Raw genomic sequence first — 26,614 nt, forward strand, 5'->3', positions numbered from 1 at the left:
CTTTCTTTTTTTCCTTTTCTTTCATTACTATCTCTTCTTATAGAGCCTAGGATTCTTCTCCAGGTAGAAATCAGTTTGTATTGATTAAAGTTCCTACCCGGTTAATAACTGCTTCAAGAAGGCAGTTTAGCTGGGTACTGTAGATTTTCTCAATCATAATCCCCAGTGTGGAGCCTGGGACTCTTAAAAACCTCCCTCAAATGATTTTTGGCCTCGAAACCTCTGAACTAGATGCATGTAAGGTCTTTGCCATCCTCAGTGTGTCAGGTCTACTTCTCTGTCCTGTTTGCAGGGTTTCCTAATGCGTAACCTGTACTTTATCTCTACCACACAGTCTGCTTAGAGCTACCTCTGTGAGGGCAGAAACCTTCTCTGTTGTTTTTTCTGTAGTGTCCCTATTATCCCCCAGTAGCAACCAGCACAACACCTGGTACACAGGAGGGGATATTAACTGTGTGTGGAAGTGCCCCCTATTATCCCCCAGTAGCAACCAGCACAACACCTGGTACACAGGAGGGGATATTAACTGTGTGTGGAAGTGTCCCCTATTATCCCCCAGTAGCAACCAGCACAACACCTGGTACACAGCGGGGATATTAACTATGTATGGACTGAATGTCCTCCCCTGTTTTTGGAATTTAAATCTTACCCTACCTTCAGGTCCTACCTTTCCACCATAAAGTATCCCCAATAGGAAGCACTTCCCATTCATTTTCACACTTACAGACCTTCTTCTCATAAATGGGTATAGTCCCCAGCCTGAATCACACAGTTTCTTACTTAATGATCTCTTGTTTTATATTTGTTACTATTTCATTAGTCTTGTTTTGTCTCTCCCATTAGCGTATGGTGCCAGAGAAGGCAATGGCACCCCACTTCAGTACTCTTGCCTGGAAGATCCCATAGATGGAGGAGCCTGGTGGGCTACAGTCCATGGGGTTGCTGAGAGTCGGACATGACTGAGCGACTTCACTTTCACTTTTCACTTTCATGCATTGGAGAAGGAAATGGCAACCCACTCCAGTGTTCTTGCCTGGAGAATCCCAGGGATGGAGGAGCCTGGTGGGCTGCCATCTATGGGGTCGCACAGAGTCGGACACGACTGAAGTGACTTAGTAGCAGTAGCATTAGCGTATGGGCTTCTTAACTGTAGGACATATATCTTAATACTTACATGTCCTTCCCCACTCAACTCTAAACTGAGAGTATATATTTAATTCTTCTTAAGTAGCTTATAAAATCTTCTGTGTTCCAGCCACACTGGCTCCCTGGCTTCTCCTCAACCATGCCAGGTGTACCCTGCCTAAGGGTCTTTGCAATTGCTGTGCCCACTGCCTGGAAGTTTTCCCCTTGATATCCATGGCGTGTTACCTTACCTCCTTCATGACTGTAGTGAAATGTTACCCACTCTCCTCTTTTACCGACAATTGCTTGAGCATCTTAGCACTGTTTACTCCCATTTCTCCAGAGCATTATTACCTTGCAGTACACTGTATAACTTATTGTCTCCCCCAAACCATATCACTTCCTTATGGAAACAGAGATTTTGTGTGTTTCATTCAATACTATGTCTTTACCACTTAGAACAGTATCTAACACAGCAGTTCAATTCAGTCGCTCAGTCGTGTCCAACTCTTTGCAACCCCATGAATCGCAGCACACAAGGCCTCCCTGTCCATCACCAAGTCCTGGAGTTTACCCAAACCCATGTCCATCAAGTCAGTGATGCCATCCAGCCATCTCATCCTCTGTCGTCCCCTTCTCCTCCTGCCCCCAATCCTTCCCAGCATCAGGGTCTTTTCCAATGAGTCAACTCTTCACATGAGGTGGCCAAAATATTGGAGTTTCAGCTTCAGCATCAGTCCCTCCAGTGAACACCCAGGACTGATCTCCTTTAGGATGGACTGGTTGGATCTCCTTGCAGTCCAAGGGACTCTCAAGAGTCTTCTCCAACACCACAGTTCAAAAGCATCAATTCTTTGGCGCTCAGCTTTCTTCACAGTCCAACTCTCACATCCATACATGGCCGCTGGAAAAACCATAGCCTTGACTAGACGGACCTTTGTTGGCAAAGTAATATCTCTGCTTTTCAATATGCTGTCTAGGTTGGTCATAACTTTGCTTCCAAGGAGTAAGCATCTTTTAATTTCATAGCTGCAGTCACCATCTGCAGTGATTTTGGAGCCCCAAAAAATAAAGTCTGACACTGTTTCTACTGTTTCCCCATCTATCTGCCATGAAGTGATGGGACCAGATGCCATGATCTTTGTTTTCTGAATGTTGATCTTTAAGCCAATTTCTTTACTCTCCTCTTTCACTTTCATCAAGAAGCTTTTGAGTTCCTCTTCACTTTCTGCCATAAGGGTGGTGTCATCTGCATATCTGAGGTTATTGATATTTCTCCCAGCAATCTTGATTCTAGCTTGTGCTTCTTCCAGCCCAGCATTTCTCATGATGTATTCTGCATAGAAGTTAAATAAGCAGGGTGACAATATACAGCCTTGACGTACTCCTTTTCCTATTTGGAACCAGTCTGTTGTTCCATGTCCAGTTCTAACTGTTGCTTCCTGACCTGCATACAAATTTCTCAAGAGGCAGATCAGGTGGTCTGGTATTCCCATCTCTTTCAGAATTTTCCACAGTTTATTGTGATCCACACAGTCAAAGGCTTTGGCATGGTCAATAAAGCAGAAATAGATGGTTTTTTGGAACTCTTGTGCTTTTTCGATGATCCAGCAAATGTTGGCAATTTGATCTCTGGTTCCTCTGCCTTTTCTAAAACCAGCTTGAACATCTGGAATTTCATGGTTCACGTATTGCTGAAGCCTGGCTTGGAGAATTTTGAGCATTACTTTACTAGCGTGTGAGATGAGTGCAATTGTGCGGTAGTTTGAGCATTCTTTGGCATTGCCTTTCTTTGGGATTGGAATGAAAACTGACCTTTTCCAGTCCTGTGGTCACTGCTGAGTTTTCCAAATTTGCTGGCATATTGACTGCAGCAGTTTGACAGCATCATCTTTCAGGATTTGATGAACAAAGCATCACTTTGTTCGTAGTGATGCTTTCTGAGACCCACTTGACTTCACATTCCAGGATGTCTGGCTCTAGGTGAGTGACCACACCATCATGATTATCTGGGTTGTGAAGCTCTTTTTTGTACAGTTCTTCTGTGTATTCTTACCACCTCTTCTTAATATCTTCACAGCAGAGGCATACAATAATATTTGTAGGTTAAATACATTATTGTAAACAGTTGACTTGAGTGGGTGTCATGGCTGAGCTTCCTTGCCCAAATTTGTTTTCCTTCTGAGAGCCTCTGAGAACTTACACAATTTGTTGCTTGATGTCATATCCTGGCACTATCTATAATTCTTCCATGTACTGTGTACTTAAAGTGGCCTATCCCTGTTGTGGAGTAATTGCTAGAAGTAATCTCTGGGTCAACTGAGGTGTCAGGCAGAGAACTAAGGTACAAAGAACCAGTGTTTCTGCATCAAACAGCCCTGCTAGCCCATACAGTCACTATGTGACCTTAATACGTTAGATCTCAGTTTCAACAACAGCGATAATGATTCTACTTTCATATTGTAGATTTGAGATATGTTAATTAACATATAAAGTACCAGAGACATAAATGGACCATAATAAATGTTAGTTCTTTCCCTGTAACTAGGTATCAAATGAGCAGGAATTTTTCCCCTTTGAAATGTTCATTGGTAAAGTGGGAAAATAAGTGCATCCTATGACTTGAAGTAACTGGAGGTGTAATTTTCTTCAAAGCAGTTAATTAAATGAGCTTTTGATCTTAAAAGATTTCGTTAAATGTTTTTATAATCTTCCATAAAATCTTGTGATGATAATCACAGTTATTTTTATATTTACATTTGTAAATTCTCTCTTGCTGCTGCATTCTGCTTGTGTGATCTTGTTTACCTAATCTCTCCCCATTATTACTTTAAGCCTGTGATTTAGAAATCTCTGCCCCAAATTTAACTCATCTCCAGCCTCAACACAAGCCTCTTCCTCCAGCGTCCCTGTTTCAACAAACAGTGCTACCGCTTATGTCATTCCTCAAGCCAGTCAGTCATCCTTACCTTTTCCTTCTCTTTCCTGCCAAATCAAATCACTTATTAGAACCTGCTGATTCTGCCTCCTTGATGCTTTTCATTCCACTTATTGTTGTGTATCCTGGTGGCCACTGCTTTAGTCAATGCCTGAAGTCACAGACTAGTCTCCCACCTCCAGTCTAGATCTTTCCAGATCAATCTGTACTCAGCAGACAGAATTATCTTTATTGTTACATTCCTCTGGTTAAAACCTGTGGAAATCAACAAAGATCACCCTAATGAGAATGAACACCGACTGTTTATGCAGAGCTTGGTGTAGAAAGAGTCAGCCAGCATTACTTATATTTGGCAGAGACTCCAAGGGAAGCTTCACTGTGAATAAAAGGGAGGTTTCTGCTTTGCTCTTGTTGTTGACTGAATGATTGATTTGGGGAGCATACTTGGCTTTTTCTGGTTGGCCCTGAGTGGCAGATGTGGTCAAAAAATAGGGAATGTGATGATCATTGACCAAATACTGACTTTTCTGAGCCAACAGCTGCAGAGGTTGTGGTTTGACTCCCTAGGTTGCTTGCTGCAGAGGTTGGAGGACAGAGTTCTGTTACCAAGTAAAATCTGGCCATTGCCTATTTTAATATCCAGTCTCTCAAACCATTCAATATCTTCTGATGAGCCTTATCATAGTATATACAAGGCCACTTGTAAAATGGTGTTAATAGTATCTACCTCACAAAATTCAGTTAGTAAATATTTAAAGAGCTTACAACTGTACCATCATTGTTATTATCACTAAGATTAGTATTCATGATTTTACCTCTGCTTACCTTATCAGCAGCATCTGTAGCTTCTATCCCTTGCACTATCCTCTCCTACCTTTTGACTCACCAATCCTCTAAATGCCATGTTTTTCTTGTCTCCAGGCCTTAACACATGCTACTCCCTTTGCTCCATCTCTCAAACCTTCAGTTTATCTCACAAATCCTGTTCAATCTCACTCTGCCTGCAGATTGCTTCTTTCAGAAGCTGTCCCAGATTCCCATCCCTCCTCCCCATGCCATTCTGTCCCTCTCTGTATAGTTCTGGAACACACCTCTCAACATTCATGAACCATTTTGTAGCATGTTACCTATATTACCTATATCTCATGCCAGATTTGATAGATGCTTGAAGTCAGGACAAATGTGTTCCCCACACCTACCATTTCTGAAATGTAGAAGCTACTTATAAATATTTATAAATGGAAGAAAAGGCTAAGGGAAGGAGGGAGAAATCTTAAAAATATAACATTTGTCATGCAAATAAAACTCTGAGTAACACGAAGTGATAATATAAAATAAATTTAAGATAATATAAGTTAAATCTATGCCTTAATCTTTACCTACCTGGTCATTTAGGGGGAAAAATTCTGATAATAATACAGATTTTAAAAATAAAATTCTGCACTGACATTTCATTTCAATATCTTTTCCAACCCACAAAACCAATATTGCAGAAAATCAGAAAATAAAAATTCACTGTACATTTTTATTTCTCTGAGAACGCAGGGAGAAAAAAGGACAACTGAGGTGGTGGCAGATGGCACTGTTAAAACTCCAAATCTTAAAAGGCAAAATTCTATTTATCAAAAAATTTTTAACAGTAAATTTAATAATTTAAGCAATTTAATAGTAAGATGTAACACTGTTAATGATAATCATAATACCTAGGATAAATAAGTATATAGTACACCTTTTTTGATAATTTTTAAAATGAAAATCATATTAAGTAAACTCAGGGACTTACTCTGCAGACAAAGTTAGAACACTTAACTGAAAATTGTATTTGACATTTCTTAAGATCAGAACATATTAGTTTGTAATTGTGAAAGGAAAGGAAATTCTAGACCTAGGAGGCAATGAAATAATGACTATGTAGAAATATGGAAATGTATGTATTATAGACTTAAAAATCAGAATATAAAATAGTGTTAGCAGTAAATGAAATTATGTTTTTATATGTGGAAGCAAAAACAGAAAATAAAATATAAGTAAATATATAAAACAGAAAATAGTATATAAAAATAATAAGATGTATTTTGATGATAAGAATGGAGGCGACACATGAACTGTGTCTCAAAGGACCTGTGAGGGTTAACCAAGGAGACGGATAGGATCGTAACAACAATGAAAACAGACGAGGGGGAAGGGCATTAGTGGAGTCACTGAATGATTTAGATGTGTTGTGTTCAGATTTGAGTTTTATTGTTCTGACCAGAGGGGTAGAGGACAGTGTTGAAGGGTGCAAGACTAGAGGTAGGGAGAACAAATAGCAGGAAAGCTTCACAACTGAGTGAGAAATAAGAACTGAATAAATCATTAAGCTGGAGTGGGCCAACTACCATAAAACTCTTCGAGGAAAACATAGGCAGAACACTCTTTGACATACATCACAACAAGATCTTTTTCGATTCACCACCTAAAGTAATGAAAATAAAAATAAACAAATGGGACCTAATTAAACCTAAAAGCTTTTGCACAGCAAAAGAAGCCATAAACAAAACAAAAAGACAACCCTTAGAATGGGAGAAAATATTTGCAAACAAAGCAACTGACAAGGAACTAATCTCCAAAATATACAAACAGCTCATGCAGCTCAATATCAAAAAACGACCCAATCAAAACATGGGTGGAAGATCTAAATAGACATTTCCCAAAGATGGCCAAAAAAAACACATGCAAAGATGCTCAACATCAGTAATTATTAGAGAAATGCAAATCAAAAACTACAAGGAGATATCATCGCACACCAGTGAGAATGGCCGTCATCAAAAAATTGATAATAAATGCTGGAGAAAAGAGAAACCCTGTTACACTGTTGGTGGGAGTGTCAATTGGTACAGCCACTATGGAGAACAGTATGGAGGTTTCCTAAAAAACTAAAAATAGAGCTACCATATGAGCCAGAAATCCTACTCCTAGGCATATATCCCGAGAAACCCATAATTTGAAAGGATACAGCATCCTGATGTTTATGGCAGCACTCTTTACAACAGCCAGGACACGGAAGCAACCTGAATGTCCATTGACAGATAAATGGATAAAGAAAATGTGGTACATATATACAGTGGAATATCACTCAGCCATAATATGAACAAAACAATGCCATCATTGTAAAGCATCTCTATTCCAATAAAAAATTTTTTTTAAATGATGGAGTGGGCTCAATAAATCTTTAAGATGTAAAATCTGTAGAACTTGGCAGTTCCTGTTTTCTAATATGGGTGATGTAAGACTGCTGGGAGAAGGGATACCTAGTTCAGGAAGGTGGTCTCCTACCTGTAGTTTAGAAGCTAGTCTTAGGTATATCTGCATAGGCAAACTCAGTGTATACGATGTGTATCCATGAAATGTGTAATATGTATGAAATCACTTTATTTCTCAAGGCATGGAAGTGCTGTTATTCCAGATGCTCTCTTGGGCCTTTTGGAACTATTGAAATTTAAAGACATTGAGACTCTAAAATAATACCAAAATTCAGAGGGTATTTTTTTTTTAACTCCAAAATTTATTTACTCCTATAAGTCTCAGCTGCTTTTCATTCTCCCCTCACTCTCTTTTTGTCATAAGGTATTTTTAAGTTGCTAAGAGATAATACCATATAAAAATAATGTGTTTGATGTGATTTCTTGATTCTCATGATACAGAATACTGTGAATTGTGTTTTTAGGGTGCCTTCAAGTCTATGGACCTAAATCGTGTCATCAAACTCTTCGAAGAGACTGGTAAAGTAAGCTTTGGGAGAAAATTTCTCCATTTCACTTAGAAACTGTGATTACCCTGAAAGGTAATATGTACTCCCCTAAATATAAGTCCCATTTCTCCTTTCATTGACAACATTTCAAACAGTATATGTCTTCTGTTTAAATTTAGTATGAATATATTTAACCTGGTAGGTACATATATATGAATATAATATATACATATGTTATACGGGTGAATATAAACAGAAATCATAAGAGTATATTTGACTCATCTAGCCTTTGTTCATGCTTATTACCAAGTAGGATGTGGGCGCAAGGGTAGGAAACATGTATCATGATATAGTACTTAAAAATTTTCTGATATGAAATTAGGATATATAGATACTCATACACAGTCATAAGTAATTTATTTTGAGAGAACTCTCATACAGAAGGTAATGGAAATAAAGATACAAGACTCAAAACTGAGAGTTTAGGCTTTGGTAGAAAGGATAATAAATGCATGTGCATACATGTTTATAGGACACTCTGCTGATGTTACTCAAGAATTGACTGAATGCCTAAAAAGTCAGTATACACTAGAAAATTATTACAGGATGAAGATTGCATGCTTTCAGTATGTGGGAAGTAGGCTGACCATCGTATCAAAACAATGTCCTGTGATTAACAAGTGCAAAAATTTAGTCATTGTCGTAACATTTTTTAGTTTCTATACTTTTACATAGAAAGAAAAAACAAAATAAAAATAATGCCTTTTATAAGAATAATTTCTTTTGTTGGCTCTGATTGTTGTGAAAGTTATTTTTAATTGTGAATATATCTACAGTTTTTAAAAAAGGAAACCCAACTACATAGAGCTCTTAATAGCTTGTTAATTAAGGGTAGCCAAAATATGTGTGTGTGTGTATGTTTTGTTTAAATTGACTGAAGATGTTTAGTTTGAGCCATTATATTCGGTGTATTTTAGGTTAAAAATACAACTTCTGGAGTCAGATGGTCAAAACTGACTTCATACATCACCGGTTATTAGCTGTATGATTTGGAGTAATTAGTGTTTCAGCTGAGTTTCCTGTTCCAAAAAAGAAGGGTAATAAAAATACCCTCCTAATAAGGTTATTTTGAAGATTAATGAAATGATATCTATATATATTGCCTAAATGGTATTTGGCATAGAAAAATGCTCAGCATACTTCAAGTATTATTAATATTTCTGGAAACAGTTACTGCTTTTATATTAATCTAGTTTTGATTTGCAATTTCCTATTTGAATATATAGTTTATTTTTACCTTCACTATTTTAGGGAGCATTTTATAATGCTTACATTATAATAAAGTAATTTAAGAATTACCTGATAATGTGTCTACTTTCTTCTTACATTAAGGGAAAATTTTAAAAATCTCAACAGAATAACACAAAACAACTAAAATAGATAATTTGTTTCAGGATGATTTGGAAGAAAGACAACTTAAATCTGTCAAGAAATTGGTGCAGTGTTATCAAAATGGATTTGTATCCTTTACTTATATGTGTATGTTTGTTTCCTTTATCCTAAAATGGGAGACTTTTTATTAGGAAACATGTTAGTTTCCCATTGCTGCTGTAACAAATTACCACAGACTCAGTGCCTTAAAACCACATACATTTTTTGTTTTATAGTCTGGAAGTCTCACTGGGCTCAAGGAGAGGTGTTGGCAGGGCTGGCTCCTTCTGAAGGCTCAAGGGGAGACGCCATTCCTTGCCTTTGTCAGCTTCTATTAGCAGCCAGCATTCCTTGGCTTCCTGGGCCCTTCCCAAGAGGTAGCAAAGGACCACCCCTCTCACCTCTACTTTTGTCATCACTTCTCTGACCCTCTCCTGCCTCTCCTTTCCTTATAAGGACCCTGTGATTGTATTTGGCCTACCTGAATAATCGTGGAAAACTTTCCCATCTCAAGGCTTTTAATCACATCAGAAAATTCCCTTTGCCATATAGTAAGAAAGGTAACATTCACAGGTTCTAGGGGTTAGGATGTAGATAACATTGTTGCTGCTACTGCTGCTGTTGCTAAGTCACTTCAGTCGTGTCCGTGACCCCATAGACGGCAGCCCACCAGGCTCTCCCGTCCCTGGGATTCTCCAGGCAAGAACACTGGAGTGGGTTGCCATTTCCTTCTCCAATGCATGAAAGTGAAAAGTGAAAGTGAAGACAGTCAGTCATGTCTGACTCTTAGCGACCCCATGGACTGCAGCCTACCAGGCTCCTCCATCCATGGGATTTTCCAGGCAAGAGTACTGGACTGGGGTGCCATTGCCTTCTCCGAGATATCATTGAACAGGCCATTATTCTGTTTACCACAGAAAATATCTAACATTTTATGTCTTTTAAAAAATTATATTTTTACCAGATAATATAAAGCGGAAGAAACAGTATAATGAAACATTAACTGTGTAGTGTCAGTTTCTATAGACTCAGAGAGACAGTAGATGTAGTTAGGAGGGACAAGTCAAAGTCCTGTTTCTACCAATTTACTTGAGTATTTGCACTGTTGATAAACTTTTTAATTTTTTCACCCTTATGAAACAGGGATAATAGCTCCTCGTGAGGTCACAAGGAAGACTAGATAACACACCAGCATTGCTTGATAATCTTCAAAACATTCTATAAATGTGTTATTCCCAATGAATATACCCCCATGAATATATAGAGACTAGTGTGTTTCAAAACTATGTGTGATTCAGAACCAGTTTGCTGCCGGGGGGTTGTTTTCTTTTTTAATCTTTGCATATACATGCTATTGTAAAATACAATAGAATTGTCGCAGGAAACCCACTTTCTATAGTTATTTTTCCATAGACTGGTAACATACAGTTCCAGAACTGGCATGGTCCACAACCACAATTACAGTAGTATTGATCTAAATAAACTTTAACAGTTGTCCAACCAGGTTTAAAGGAAATACCAGTCTCTAATTTAGCTTAATATTTCAAAACATCGTAAGCCTCCCATTTAGAGAAATGTGCCTTATAATTTTCTCTAACTCTTTTCTCACCTTATTTTAGCCTTGTTTTATATGGATTTGTTTGGTCAGTCAGCTACTGAGGGCTTGTGGATATCAAGCATTGTTTACTGGTAGCCGAGAAAGTGTACTAGCACGTGATTTCTTTTCCTATCTTAACCTGGTAACTCATCACCTCCATTGTTTTTTCTTCTTCAGGCCAGAGAGCTGGTGGCAAATGGCTCTGTTTCTGAATGTCTTTAGTAATCTGACTTTAGACTTTATAAAACATAAAGCAAGGATAGGTTAGAGAGGTAGCTTAGTCATTTCCCTAGGAAGTTAATGGAAGTTTGTATTTCTAATACATCCAGTTCTCCTGTCTTTTTCAGAGAAGCTCCTAGAAAGAGACTAGAAGTGATCAGATTCAGTCAATACAAGTCACAGTTACCACGTCCCCTTAACTATTAAAAAAGTGAAATTTGTTTATGTATCAATTGGGTTTTTTAAACAGATAAAATAAAAGTTGCTTTTACCTGAAGGTCTAGAAGGGTACATTTTGCTTTCATAAACTAGTCTTAAATAAAATTTCAACCAATATAAACCTTAAAAACAAGAAAAGGCAACTGAATAATGTTAATAAAATAATGCAGGAAAGTAAGGTAGGTTTGGTTTGGTTATTCCTGAGCAATGTATGTTTTATATTTGGGTGGAGATGAAGGATATAATTGAGCCATTAAGTTATTTTTTTTCAAAGTGTTATTACTCATTGCCAATAATAAGTTATTGCTCAACTGAGTATGTGATGTGGTAGTTGGTAATCAGATTCTAAAGATGTGGTGAGAAGAGAAAAAATATTTTGAATAAGAGGTTACTGAGACAGTTAAATAATATTCCTTTAAAAAACTGGTTCTGTTTTTCTCTTTATACTTCAAAATTAGTGTAATTAAAGTAGGGTCAACCATGTTTAACGAAATAGATGGAGTTCTGTAGACTTTCTTGATAGAAATACTGTACAGAATATGTTAATAAAAATCTTAATTTTATTTCTTAACTAACAATATTAAAGCCCTTAAGGGATTTAGCACAGATATTTAAAATTCTGAATCTGTGTGCAGAAAAAATTAAAACACAGCCCCATTTTATAGAACCTGCATATAATATCATAAAATTATGTGGGTAAGTTTTTAAACTTTATTTTATATTAGCACGCATGCAGTATTTTATGTTTTATCTTACAAAGACATTATGCTTTATGGTGTAGCAAAGCAATATAGAACTCAGGAAGCTTCACTTGATCACTTGATTCCAGCAGCTGATATCTCAAAGGTAGTCCATTTTACTGTAGCCTGAGATTGCTGGCCACAAGAACTTAAACTGCAAGTATATTAAAGTGTTTTCTCATAATAAGTTACCTCAAGTGAATGAGAAATGTGAGATGTAAATGAGAGGTTATAGTATTTTTAGAGAATCCTTGAGAAAATTTATGGATAATACTAATTTCTGTCTAGTTTTTTCTATCTCTTTAAAATATTTGACTCTCAAAGATATGAGAGTCAATATGTTTTATTTGATCTTCCAAATTTGAATAAAGAAGGATTTATCACCAAATTATTTGGGGGATTATTTTTCAAAATGTAGATTAGAGATCAGAATTATAAAATTTATATATTCCATCCTCTGTACTATTGTTTCAGCAACCATTTGGGGGAACAGCCATATAGTTGCTAATCAAGATGTATATTAAAATACATATTCCCAGTTTTCAATATAATACAGTAGAGGAAATTTCTTTAAAAAGAGATAAACTTTTTGACAATTGAACCTTCTAAACCTTTCTACCAATTTAACTTTAAAAAGTGAGTTTCTTTTAATTATAAATAATAGTATTTATACATAGTAAGTATATCTCTCACTTTTAGTAGCAATAATATTTCCAATTTTCCTACTAAGTTCATTTAAGTTTTTTGATATCTGAACAAATGATTGAAAATACTTTATTGAAAGTCCTTACCATGCCTTTTTAATAGAGACCATGGAAAATAAAGAAATAAATTATTGCTCTGATGCTGTCAAGGAACTGTAATACACTAATTGGAAATTATTTTTATATTGATGTGAGATAATATTATGTAAAATAGTTTCAGATTTTGAGGCCATGCAATCTTGTTCACAAGCATTACTTTCTGTATCAGTGTTACTTGAGCACTCCACCAAGAATTGGTTCTTTAGGAAAGCTGTAACTGAATGTTTCATTGCATAATATGAGAAATCTTTAGAGATGCACTCTTCACTTACCTTCATAGTTCATAATTGTCCACATTCTTTTTTAAAAATTTCCTAATTTCTCCTTTTATCATGCACTTTTCCATACCATACCCTCACTTGATTCCCTTTTCAGGTCATTTTGGGGATATAAAAACATTGAAAATTTAAAAAGTAAAATCAAGCCCTTCTGTTTTGGCCTCTAAGTAATTCATTTTTCTCAGTGCATCAGAAGCATAATGCTTACTTTTTTCATAACCTTTTTGGTGGGAAACTTTTCTGATGCTTTATCCTTTAGTTGTTTTCTTTGGTAATAAAAGGAAAAAAATATGACAAGAAGAATTCATTTTAGAGTTTTTCACTTTAGAGATTCAACAATGAGCTGGGTGTCAAGTAGTAAATTGCTTGAAATGAAAAATTCTAGAAATGACACCTAAAAATACTAGAAATGAACCTTGATGACATTTATAAAATTTTCCTTTTCATAGTTTAACCTTGAAATATCTTGAAATATCTTGAAATATCTTTTAATTCTAATTGGCATATATATATATATATATATATATATATATATCCATATGTGATAGTTCCCAGTGCTGTTTTTCAACCACTTGGTTAATTTTTCTTGAAAAATATGATTTAAAAGTACTATATATATAAGATATATATAGTACTTTAATATTATATATGTAATATTAACACTATATAATATTATATTATACATTATAATTATATATTTATATTATAATATATAATATATATAAATATATAGTCTATATATAATATAATACATAACATTATATTATAATATAATATGTAATATATTATATATACTTATATATATAAAATATATATAGTGCTTTAATATTAAAGATATTAAATATCTTTAAATAGCATATAAAGTTCAAATTTTGAACTCCTGAAGTGCTGAAATAGTTGGTATTTTTTATTTAGGAAATGACTTTTATCTCTCTGACAGACTAATGACATAGGTTCAAGTGCCCTATCTTTTCTGATTTGTGAATCAATAAATTATTTTCAAATAACTTTGGTTATATTGGTGTGAAATATGATTCAAATATAATTAATATTTGTTAAATTGAATTCTTTAGTGTCTCAAAAAGTATATTTGTTATTTTGTGGATGGTAACTAATCCAATTAATAAGGAAAAAGTCACTAACCCTTAAGAACAAATAGACCATTGATATATTAACTGGAGTTTCAAAACTTCAGGAAGAAAAATCCCTAAACAGCCTTTAAGCTATAGGTAAAACTAGACCTGTGATTTGTATCAGCTTTTCTAGTGTACTCCTAATTTTGACAGAAGTACAGATATAGTATTATCTTACCCTCAGAGAGGAAAGAGGATTCTTAAGTTTTGTATTTATGTAGTATTGCGAGATGGCTTTCTTAACTCTTGGCTTTTATGTCCATCTCTCTTCATTTTTATAAACCAATTTTATTTTGTTTTATTTTGGTCAGCTGGTTAGAAAAACAAATTTTTTTTTGGTAATTAATTCTCCAGGACTAAAGAAACAGGATATTTATCCTCATTTTAATCTTTAGAAGAGAAATTTTCCTCTGTTTTGCAAATGATGCTTCAGTGAAGGACTTCATTAAACATAACTCATATATTGTTCATTCTTATTGAAGCTTGCCATTTTTGAAAAAGAAAGCATCAGATGAAATAACATATGCTGAAGATACTGCTAATTCAATTGGACTTTTGGGTGAGTTAAGATGATTGGGCCACTGACAAGAAGGAAATATCTCTTTCACTAAGTTTCACTAAGAATACTCCTTCTCTTTTCTTGTTTTCTGGTTGCAGATTAATCATAGTGTGCTTGGTGATATTTTTGTATTATCTTCCACTCAGGTGTTTCATGATACCAACAGGATTTTTTGTTCCTTAATTATAAGGACTGGCAGATACTTCTTTGTGCTTATATGTCTTGATGTTATGTATTTAGTTTGTTGAAATGTTTAACATTTTTTTGTGTGTAAATCAGAAGTACATGTTCCTCTCAGTAATCACAGAAATGTTTTCATCTTTGAACTCTAATAACTGCTTGAATCTAATTGATTGCTGGAATTGATTGAGGGCCCAATTATTTATTAAATAATTTAAGATCATAAAATGCTGGAATATTGGGAACTTTAATATAATATACATAAAGATGCCTGTGTTTTATATACAAAAATATAAAAAAATCACAGGCAGTTGTTTATATTTGGCTTATAGCTCAATTTTATAGAGAAAGAAAATAATAGAAATAAGATAAAACACTATGGCTCCTTGAATCAGCCCGAGACATGACAGCATGTTCCCAAAACAAATCCTAAATTAAATTTATGCTTATTAATTTAGTTTTTGTTTATATAGTAGAAATAAAAGAAATACAAATTATAAATAAGTATTTACTGAATATTTATGTTCCTAACATTATATTCCATATTGAAAGATGACAGAAACTAGTAAAGTACTAGTATCATTTAAAATTTTTAACATAGACACTAACACTTTTATGTCTAAATAAAGTTTCATAGTCTTCATCTGTAGATACTTTGGGAGGAATTATTGTGGCCTACAGTGGGTGAAGAAGGATATTAGAATAAACATGGGGAGTTAGATAAGATGACCTTAAGGAACAGGCAGGTTGGAAACTAATGGGAAACTTTAATTCTATGAATCTCTATCATCAGTAGAAATTTACAGTGAGAAGCCAACCCGGAAGAGGATATGATAGTTATTAACAGATTAAAATGTGTAGATTTGGTTTGGTTGATAACATTTAAAAACTCTCTGTTGCCCTTATTACTTTTAAATATGCATTTGTATAATAAATACATAGCCCTTTCTTACTGTGTCAGTATGCTGTTTGTTGAATGCCTGCCCACAGAGCATGTTATTGCCTCATTTGAGGGCAATATGAACTCTTAGCTAAAAAATGAACTCCTTTCACTGATTACTTACAATAAGTACTGCTGTTCTGTCCTTTATTAATTGCTGGAAACATGAGTTGAAACTAAATTGTAATACAAAGTTTTGAAAAAAGGATATTCATTTTAACTAATAATTTCCAGTTTCTACTTGTGCTGTTTATAAAAGTGAATTATATTACTTTTTCTCCTAAATAATAGATATTTTTCCACTTAAGAGCAGGATTCTGGAAACACGAAGGAAAAAGTTGGTACTCCACCCTGAGATTGTAAAACAGGAAACCATGAAAGATGATCTGAACTTACAGGAACTAAAATGATAGTGAAACAGACAAGAAATCTTAGCATTTCCCATAAACTTGGCTTGGGTAATTTTGTTGGAAAAGTTTAGTTGTTCCTATTGCCTAATTGTTTCAAAACATAGTTTTCAACCACAAAGGAGGGTCCCCCAAAATTAAGAGAATAATCTCGAGCCTGTCTTTTTTTTTTCTCCAGTGTTAGTTTTTGCAGATAGATTCTCCTAAAGCTAGGCTGTCTCCTTCATGCTCCCTCCTCCTGTCCACTTGCTTACCCACTCACTGACTACCCTCAGAGATAAACATTATGCAGGACCTAATGCAAAACACAGATCTTCAAGGGACATCTAATTATCTCTTTCCCTCAGAGAATCCAAGCAGATCTTTTTCCATCCTGAAGCTGATACTCCTGACTGCAGTTGTTCTGCAGGTGCCCAGAAGGCATGGATCATTTTCAGAATCCCACTGATCATTTTCAGATTCTCTTAGGGATCATACTTGGAGGACTTCGCCAGAGCAAATGCAATCCAGTTTGAAGTATAGGCTAAAGCCAATTCAGAAGTTGTTTAGATATGACTGAAAAGGAATATTCCCTATCCTCCATCCCTGCCACAATAACTTGAACATAAAATTATTACCAGCAGGACAAAGACTGCCTAGAAACACTATCTTCCAGTCTGTCACTAAACTGAGGGGGCAGAGCTCAGCTGGAACTTTTCTAAGCAAAGGATACATTATTAGAGGCAATAGATTACTGACTCTCTATCTAGGGAGGAAAACTCTCAGCCCTTTTCTCAGGCTAACTCATTTAATTCTCACAGCAATCTTTAAAGTAGTAACTATTTCTATACCAATTTATGGATGAGAAAACTGAGACACAAGTTTATACAAGCAGTAGGATGGCAGAAAGTGAAGAGGAACTAAAAAGCCTCTTGATGAAAGAGGAGAGTGAAAATTTTGTTTAAAGCTCAACATTCAGAAAACGAAGATCATGGCATCTGGTCCCGTCACTTCATGGCAAATAAATGGGGAAACAGTGGAAACAGTGTCAGACTTTATTTTTGGGGGCTCCAAAATCACTGCAGATGGTGACTACAGCCATGAAATTAAGAGACGCTTACTCCTTGGAAGGAAAGTTATGGCCAACCTAGATAGCATATTAAAAAGCAGAGACATTACTTTGCCAACAAAGGTCCGTCTAGTCAAGGCTATGGTTTTTCCAGTGGCCGTGTATGGATGTGAGAGTTGGACTGTGAAGAAAGCTGAGTGCCAAAGAATTGATGCTTTTGAACTGTGGTGTTGAAGACTCTTGAGAGTCCCTTGGACTGCAAGGAGATCTAACCAGTCCATTCTGAAGGAGATCAATCCTGGGTGTTCTTTGGAAGGACTGATGCTAAAGCTGGAACTCCAGTACTTTGGCCACCTCATGGGAAGAGTTGACTCATTGGAAAAGACTCTGATGCTGAGAGGGATTGGGGGCAGGAGGATAAGGGGACAACAGAGGATGAGATGGCTGGATGGCATCACCAACTCGATGGACATGAGTTTGGGTGAACTCCGGGAGTTGATGATGGACAGGGAGGCCTGTCATGCTGTGATTCATGGGGTCGCAGAGAGTTGGACACGACTGAGACACTGAACTGAACTGAACTGAACTGAAGTGGTCAAGCAGTATTTAATCTTAGGCAATCTTGTTCTAGCTGCTAAATACCATTCTTTTCTTCTTGGGAAGGAAAGGCTGAGTTGATTGTTGGCCAAGTGGTACAAGGATAGATAGGGTGTTTTGTGTGTGTGTGTGTGTGTATGTATGTATTTAAAATTACATGATCCAGTTTGAATCTCTGATGATGATATTTTAATAATCATGTTACTAACACTTTATCCTTAAAACTGTAAATAAACATATGTCATTGTTATTAAATAGCATTCATTCATCTTTCTGACAGGTGACTTAATGAAAATACAAAATTCTGAATTGAGGATTCAAATTTGTAAGTGTATTATTGACTTTTATCATGCAGAACCACCAAAAAAGCATATTACAGGTAAAGTTTTCAATACTGTTTCAGTAATAACTTGTGTCTTTATAAAACAGAACATTCTCATTTCTCTTTGAACTTGTAAAGACAGAGTGGGGATCATAAATGCAACACATCAAAAACAGTCTTTTTTGGCAGTCTCAAGCTCTTCAGTCATTTTAAACAAAAAAATTATGTTTTTCTCAACTTTAGATATTCTGATGTTAAATATTTATAACAGAATTTTTAAGGTTAAACCCAAACTAGTTTAATTATAATTATTACTATTAATGTAATTTAATACTGTTGATAATATTATTATTTTCTAACATTTATAATGTTAGATCCCCAAAGCTAATACCATTCTCCACCACTTCTGGAAAAAGAATTCTGCACGTTACAGCTAAGGGATCTTAATATATAATGATAAAATGAGTCACACTGAAATGGGTAGTATCAAGACAGGGGGCACTTGCAATATGGAGGATATAATGTTACTTTAGGATATATTTCCTACCTTCATAGTTTCCATAATTTATAATCAGTTTAGGAAAGGAGAGAAGATATAAAATACATTTTAAAGTTCTCTTTTCCTTAAGATAGGTGAAAATAAGACTCTGGTAGGAAAAAAAGATTACTTAGAATAGGGGAAAATGGGAAGACATCTGAAGTGAAGAAATGAGTAGAGAGATTATTAACTCTCAGATTCGAGATATCAATGAGATAAACAGGAGGAAGTGTTTGATAGATAGTAGACACTGAATACTAATGGAAATACAGGTTTGGAATTCACCCAAATAGAGATGAAAATTGAAACCATCTGGATGCTTGAGTTTTTCCCAGGAGATAAAACACATACATGGGAAAGAACCAAGAATAACAGCATGGAGAGGGCCCATACTGAGATCCAGGGGGAAAAAAACGATCCAAAGAAATTGGCAGTGACAGAAGGTTCAAAGTGGAGGATGAAAAGCAAAAGATCGTCATGTCTTGTATGCCAGTGAATAAAATATTTGATGAAGGAAGTAGTAGTCCTAATGTCAAATACTGTAGAGGCTTCTGTAATTGAAGAGTCAAAGTACCAATTGATGTGATATCTGGAAAACTCTAGTACATCTTTGGTGGAACTATTGCCATAAATAGAACAGATACAAGACCAAAGAATGAAAGGATTGTGAGAATAGAGGCAGTGAATGCAGACTTATATATTAAGATCAGATGGAGAAGAAAAAGAAGGAAGATGGAGAACAACTCAACTGGTAGCAAAATCAAAGAAGATATTTGGTTTCATTCATAATTTTTTGGATAGGGGAAAACTTCTTTTTCCCCTATAGGCAGAGAAACAAGAAGCTAGTATGTGGAAAATGAGAGGAAGAAATTCCCAGAGCATGAGAGGATGGAATTAAGAGTACAAACATAAGGTTAACCTAGGCAATATATACACTGTCTTTTTAAGATAGAAAAAAAAGGAAACAAATGATGTATAAGATAAGACAGAGGAGTTAAGGTACAGAAAAGTGAGGCTGATCTTAATTTAACCAGGCTCTGAATATTGGAAACCTTAGGCAGTGCTCTCAGTAGCTGTCACACAGTTGGTTTCAGGTGATGGCATGGCTGGATATCTGGGACCACAGCTGAGAAGTCATCAGTAGGGCAATTGTATGAGACATATCCCTGGGGACAGGAATCAGGTTCATGAGCCTTAATATTACAATATCCTTCTATATAAATGTAAACTAAATATATAAAGATACAGTAAGCATGAAGTACAGGCATGCAACCAGGCTATTATGCAAATAAAACCATGATTTGGGAAAATATTTTATAGAATGAGAAAAGGCTTACAATAAAATGTTTAGTGGCTACAATTGAATATAAAATTCTACATACAGTGTATTGTTAAAATTATATGATACATTAAAAATATCAGTACTGTAAGAAATATACCAGAATGTTAAGGTTGTTATCTCTGAATGATGAAATTATGCAACTTTTGGTTTCCTCTTTATATTTTTTATATACCTAAAGTGAGTAGCTAGGGCATACCATAGAGAACCCATCATAGCAAAGGACGGGGCCATGTCCGGGGCTAAAGATCAAATGCATAAAGATGAAATAACAGACGTCTCAGAACCATGGCAAAGAATCTAGTTGGTCTCAAAAGTCAAGAAATCAGGGAGGTAGATAGTATATCACTACGAGAGAAAATAACTGCATCTCAAGTAAGCAGGTACCCTCTGCTGTGTATTTAATCTCTCTTGAGTTGAGAGATTGTTGGGCAACCACCTGTGCAGCTGTGTCAAAGGAGAGGTGGTGGTGTTGCTCATGGGGGCTGTTATCACCAAGAATCATACTTCCTTAAAATACCATTACATTTCACTAGCATTTATCAGAATAGCATTATATTTTCATTGCCAAATTACATCACCAAATTGCATAATTGTGGTTCCTTGAAAGCACTAAAGTCATGAATTGAATATGAATACATTTAGTATCTGTAATTGTGCCATTTTCATTTATGGAAAAGTATATCTAGAGACAAGAAATAATGTTCATTTTAGCATTTAAGATATGTCTCTAAAACTGTGGTCCTATTTCAAATTCTACACTAGGGATCAGCAAACTATGGATCCTGAGCCAAAACCAGCCCTCTGTAAATAAACTTTTATTGGAACACAGCCATGCCCACTTATTTTTATACAGTTTATACCTGCTTTCGTGCTATGGTAGCAGTGTTGAATATTTGAAAGAGAAACCTTATAGGCTACAAAACCTAAGATACTTATTACCTGGCCTATTATAGAGTAAATTTGCCTGCCCCGTGCTATCCCATTTTAAAATGCCATATCAGTTCAGTTCTGTTGCTCAGTTGTATCCGACCCTTTGCCATATACTTTAAAAAAATTTTTGTTGTTGTTGTTGCTGTTTAGTGATAAATTACTCATTTGTTTGTTTAATGTAGATGATTTCTATGTGAAATAATTGCACATATTATTCACTAATTGTTGTTAGGTTACCAGCAGGCTAGTTCCTCATATAAGATTAAAATGGCTGAAGTTGGAGAACTGGCAAAAACAATGATCCAGTCATTGGAGTTGCTTGAAAATCAACTTGTTGAGAAACTTTGGGTACTTAAAGCTCTGCAGCATCTCTCAACTTCTGGTTTGTATATTACGTACATAACTGAACACTTCATTCTCAACTATTTTTGTTTTTATCTAATAATGTCGAGTCTATAAAACAATTTTAGAATTTATTTTCAGAAGTTAATTGTACTTTAATGGTGAAAGCACAAGCAGCCAGTGGAATCTGTGCTCACCTCAATGACCCAGATCCCTCTGGACAACTTTTATTTCGTTCATCTGAAATACTTTGGAACTTACTGGAAAAATCTTCAAAAGAAGAAATCATACAACAGCTTAGTAACTTGAAATGTTTGCTGTAAGTATATGGAGTTAGATAGGAATGTTTTTAGCCTTAAAATGATAGCTGGTGACATAACTAAACTCTGTTTAAATTTGTGTTCAATTAGGTTTTTGATTCATGTGATAGCTATGTTTCAGGACTTTTTTTTGTACCATGGTATAAATGTATTTGCATAATAACAAGTCTTTTCTTTCTATGTGGAAGACATTTAAAGTAGCTTGTTAACAAAAGTAAATTGTGTCCTTGAGTATATATAAAGTAAAATTAGATATTTAAAAGGACTCTCTCATTTGTTCATTTAGTAAACCTATTTTTGAGTATTTACTCTCTTCCAGATATTGCAGTAAGAATTAGCAATAAAATGAGTGAGACTTATTCATTGATTTATCAAATAATTACTGTCTGCTCTGTACCAAGTTCAGTACTAGGCTGTGGAAGTACAACTGGAAACAGTATAGAGGTGGTCTCTATACTGCCATGGCTTTCGTGGCACTTGTATTACGTTAAGAGAGACAAGTAAATAGGCAACTAAAAGAGAGCATACTAAACATTATGAAAGAGAATTATTGCAAGGTCCTTCATGTTCTCCAGAAGAGGGTAGATCAGTACATTTTTGTTTGCAAGTGACTGAACCCCTAACTCAACTGATTTAAACCAAATAGGAAATTTATGAGTTCATGTAACTACAGAGTCAAGGATAAAACTGATTTCATGTGCAGCTGTATTCAAGGCTCAGCAAATATCAGGACTTGAGCCAGCTTCATCTCTCTTCACTGTTTTCCACTGTGTTGGCTTAAGTCTCAAGATCCATATGGTTAGACCCAAGAAGTCTAGAATCACATCATCACAACCCCAAACCAAGCAGAAGAGAAGGCTTCCTGTTCCAAAAGCTCAAAGAAAACTTTTCTGAGTTCCTGCTAACCTGGTGCTGACCACATGCCCATTCCAGAGTGAATTACTAGTGACAGAAAGAAGGAATGCTCTAACTAGCTTCCTTTTAGTTAAAGGCAGCATCACGAGAAACAGAAGTGGGGTAAGAGTGACTGCCTAAATAAAAATAAGGATACTGTTATCATAAGAAGAGCAAGCAGGTCCTAGAAGATAAAGTGACAAATGCCCATTGTACAGGGAACCTAACCCGTATTTGGAGAGTTAATGAACACTTCATAACAAACCCTAATCTGGTATCTGAATGCTAAATGTGAGTTAGCAACACAAGAGTTTTGCATGTAGAGAGCATCCTAGACAGAGGAAGAGAAGGGAAAGCAGAATTTAGCAAAATTGAAAAATTTAAAGAAATTCAATATAGTAAGAGAGAAAATACAGGGTAGAATGGTGAAAGATGAAGCTAATGATGTTAGCAGAGATCATAGCATGGAAGGCCTGATAAGCCATGGTAAAGAGGTAGGACTTTATCCTGAGGACAAAGGAAAAAGCCTTTAAGTAATTTTAGAAAGAAGAATGATGTAACTGAATCTTTATTTTAGAAAAGTCACTTTGACCACCATGTATAGACTCGATTGAGAGATTCTTATTTGCTCCCTCAGTGAATTACAGGTAGATTTGGAAAGAGAAAAGATTAGAAATATTTTGAAATGAATAAAAAAGGGAGATTTTGGTGGGAAATACTTGAGTATTTCCATAGAAATATGGCTTTAAAGATATGATTTTATTTTTTAGGGCTTTGAAGGAAGTATTTAAAAATCTGTTTATAAGAGGCGTTAGTCATTATGATCGTCAGCTTAGAAACGACATATTAGTGATCACAACAATTATATCTCAAAATCCTGGGGCACCAATGATTGTAAGTATAAATCAAATTGCATTTTAATTTTAATTGTGGAAGCGGTGGGTGTAGGGGGCAGGAAGGAGTCCTAAACGGTGTTGTAACATTTATGTGAAAGTGAAAGTCATTCAGTCATGTCTGACTCTTTGAGTGACCCCATGGACTGTCCATGAAATTCTCTAGGCCAGAATACTGGAGTGGGTGGCCTTTCCCTTCTCCAGGGGATCTTCCCAATATTTATGTACTTTGTTGTAAATACCAGGTTATATCATTATGGTCACCAGTATACTTGCAGTCTGCCAATTCTTCTTTGCATCCCTTTGGACAGCTGAGATCTTCCTCATGTACTCAATATTTACTATTCATGATGTTTTTCATCTCTTCCTGATGATATGAGTTTCTAACTGTTATCATTCCTTTCACCCAAAGAACTTTCTTCACCATTCCTTGTGATGCAGATCTGCGGACTGCTAGCAACAAATTTTCTTAGTTTCTTGTATCTTGGAATAGCTTTAATTAACTTTAATTCTTGACATCTGTGTTCACAAAATATGGAATTCTAGATGCAATTTTTCTTCTGTTTTAGCACTTTAAAGATATCATTCCACTGTCTTCTGACCTCCATTGTTTCCTATGAGAAGCAGTCATTATTTCAAATTGCTGTTCTATGTAAAATGTATCACTTTGTCCTCTGACTGTTTTCAAGATTTTCACTCTATTTTTGGTTTTCAGAAGTTTTACTATAATGTGCCAAGATATTATTTTTTCTCTGTATTTGCCCTGATTGAGATTCATAGGTCTTCCTGAATATGTTATTGTTGTTCAGTGTCTGACTCTGCGACCCCATGGACTGCAGCACGCCAGGCTTCCCTGTCCTTCACCATCTCCTGGAGTTTGCCCAAACTCATGTCCATTCAGTTGGTGATGCCCTCCAACCATCTTATCCTCTGTCATCCCCTGCTCCTCCTGCCTTCAATCTTTCCCAGCATCAGTCTTTTTCAATGAGATGGCTCCTGGCATCAGGTGGCCAAAGTATTGGAGCTTCAGCTTCAGCATCAATCCTTCCAATGAATATTCAGTGTTGATTTCCTTTAAATTTACTTATTAACTTTGATTTAAATTTCCTGAATATGTAAATTTAAGGAAAAACCAGTGATTCAGTGGCTCAGATGCTAAAGAATCTGCCTGCCATGCAGAAGACCCAGGTTCAATCTCTGGGTTGGGAAGATCCCCTGGAGAAGAGAATGGCTACCCATTCTAGTATTCTTGCCTGGAGAATTCCATGAACAGAGGAGCCTGGAGGATTACAGTCCATGGGTCTCAAAGAGTCGACCCGACTGAGCAGGTAACACTTTCACTTTCACTTGGAGAGTTTGAGACCACAATTCTTTAAATATTTTTCCAACCCCATTCTCTCTCTCCTGTCCTTCTGAAACTGATTATACTTAATTTCTTTGATATTATCCCACAGGTTGTCTGTGATTGCCTCTGTCTTCTAGTTCTTCAAACCACTAAGATTACAGGTTTACCCTGAATTTTAGCATCTCTTTAAGGTGCAGGGCCTGGCCTCAGTCTAAAAGTCATTTTTTTCATTCATTACCTACATAGCTTCCTAGTCAAGGCTGCAATATGTAGGTAGACCTATGTTTCTGTGGAAGCCTTTGGTCAGTCAATAAATCTTCATTAGCATCCTTGCAAACACTTGGGTGAATTCCATGAATGTGAATCAACAGGCATAACATCTTCACATTTTCAAGAAAACAGGTAGATCTTAAAGTAGTAGGAATATATAGTTGCAAGCTCAAAAGCCCAAAGTTTGTCTTATAAATTCTTCCTAATGTACAAAGTCCACCTAGAATATCTCTGTCAGGAACGAGTTCCCTCATGCTGAAATGTTTGCAGTTCTCGTCATTCTTCAGGGCTTTTTGGGTTAAATAGGAATTGTTTGTTTTCTCTTGACCAAGCCTTTCATATATGAGAGTAGTTGATGTCAGGATGGGAAACTGGGGGGTGTTAAGAAGAAAAGCTGTTGAAAATAACTATTTTCTTTCCTTGTTTAGTCAATTGAAGCTGTGGATAATGAATTACATAAGTAACTTGTAGTAAAACATTTTTAGGTTCCTAACAAATTTTAAACAGCATCTTATAAAATATTCATAGAATAATGTAAAATATTTCTTAGGACCTACAAAATTAAGTTTAATATTAAATAAATTACAGGCTTATCTGGCTATATGCTTTTATTTTCTTGCTTTCATCCCTTCCTATTATTAGTGCCTTATGAATTCAAATCAATGACAAGGAGAATGTGACAAATATACTTAAATATTAGGTAAATATGGGAATCTGTAACCTAATTTCCATATAACTAATTCATATGTTTCTTTTGTGTATTTTTATTAGGAGTCTGGCTTTACCAGAGATTTGATATTATTTGCGACATTTAATGAAGGTAAAAACCATAAAATTTTCAAGTTATAATTATCTTAATATGTCTTATACATCATTTCAGCTTTTATTTTCCTTTTCCTTTTTTTCTCCCTCACAGTTAAAAGTCAAAATCCTTTGGTAAAAGGTCTTAAGCTTTCTAATTCCTATGAAGATTTTGAGTTGAAGAAATTGCTGTTTAATATAATTGTGATCTTATGTAAAGATTTATCTACTATACAGGTAAAAAGTAATCTAAACAAAAACTTAAATTGTCTCACTTTGTAGTATAATTTTTTAAAAGTCACAGCTGCAAATCTTTCATCAGCCCATGTGTTTACCATACTACTACTACTACTAAGTTGCTTCAGTCATGTCCGACTCTGTGCGGCCCCATAGATGGCAGCCTACCAGGCTCCCCGCCCTTGGGATTCTCCAGGCAAGAATACTGGAGTGGGTTGCCATTTCCTTCTCCAATGCATGAAAGTGAAAAGTGAAAGTGAAGTTGCTCAGTCAGGTCCGACTGTTAGCGACCCCGTGGACTGCAGCCTACCAGGCTCCTCCATCCATGGGATTTTCCAGGCAAGAGTACTGGAGTGGGGTGCCATTGCCTAAGTAACAAACTCTTACTCACTGGAATTTCATCTTTTCAAAATTTTTCATATCTATTAATGAATAG

General features: G+C 35.6%; 1 protein-coding gene across 3 annotated transcripts in view; it reads left to right on the forward strand.

The window, feature by feature from the left end:
- CFAP69 (cilia and flagella associated protein 69) overlaps positions 1-26,614 on the forward strand; it is a 66,995-nt gene that overhangs the window by 1,515 nt on the left and 38,866 nt on the right. Inside the window, exons 2-11 of one of the 3 annotated variants that reach the window (XM_061414381.1) lie at positions 7,770-7,829; positions 9,248-9,313; positions 11,846-11,955; positions 14,696-14,772; positions 18,225-18,323; positions 21,309-21,458; positions 21,560-21,737; positions 23,403-23,526; positions 25,912-25,960; positions 26,057-26,178. In XM_061414381.1, the coding sequence (XP_061270365.1) occupies positions 7,770-7,829; positions 9,248-9,313; positions 11,846-11,955; positions 14,696-14,772; positions 18,225-18,323; positions 21,309-21,458; positions 21,560-21,737; positions 23,403-23,526; positions 25,912-25,960; positions 26,057-26,178 (1,035 nt within the window). Of the gene's footprint in view, positions 1-7,769; positions 7,830-9,247; positions 9,333-11,845; positions 11,956-14,695; positions 14,773-18,224; positions 18,324-21,308; positions 21,459-21,559; positions 21,738-23,402; positions 23,527-25,911; positions 25,961-26,056; positions 26,179-26,614 lie in introns of those variants that run through there. The other 2 variants (XM_061414382.1, XM_061414384.1) reach the window with 2 other exon arrangements.

This window comes from Bos javanicus, chromosome 4 (assembly GCF_032452875.1).
Source record: "Bos javanicus breed banteng chromosome 4, ARS-OSU_banteng_1.0, whole genome shotgun sequence".
Taxonomy (NCBI): Eukaryota; Metazoa; Chordata; class Mammalia; order Artiodactyla; family Bovidae; genus Bos; species Bos javanicus.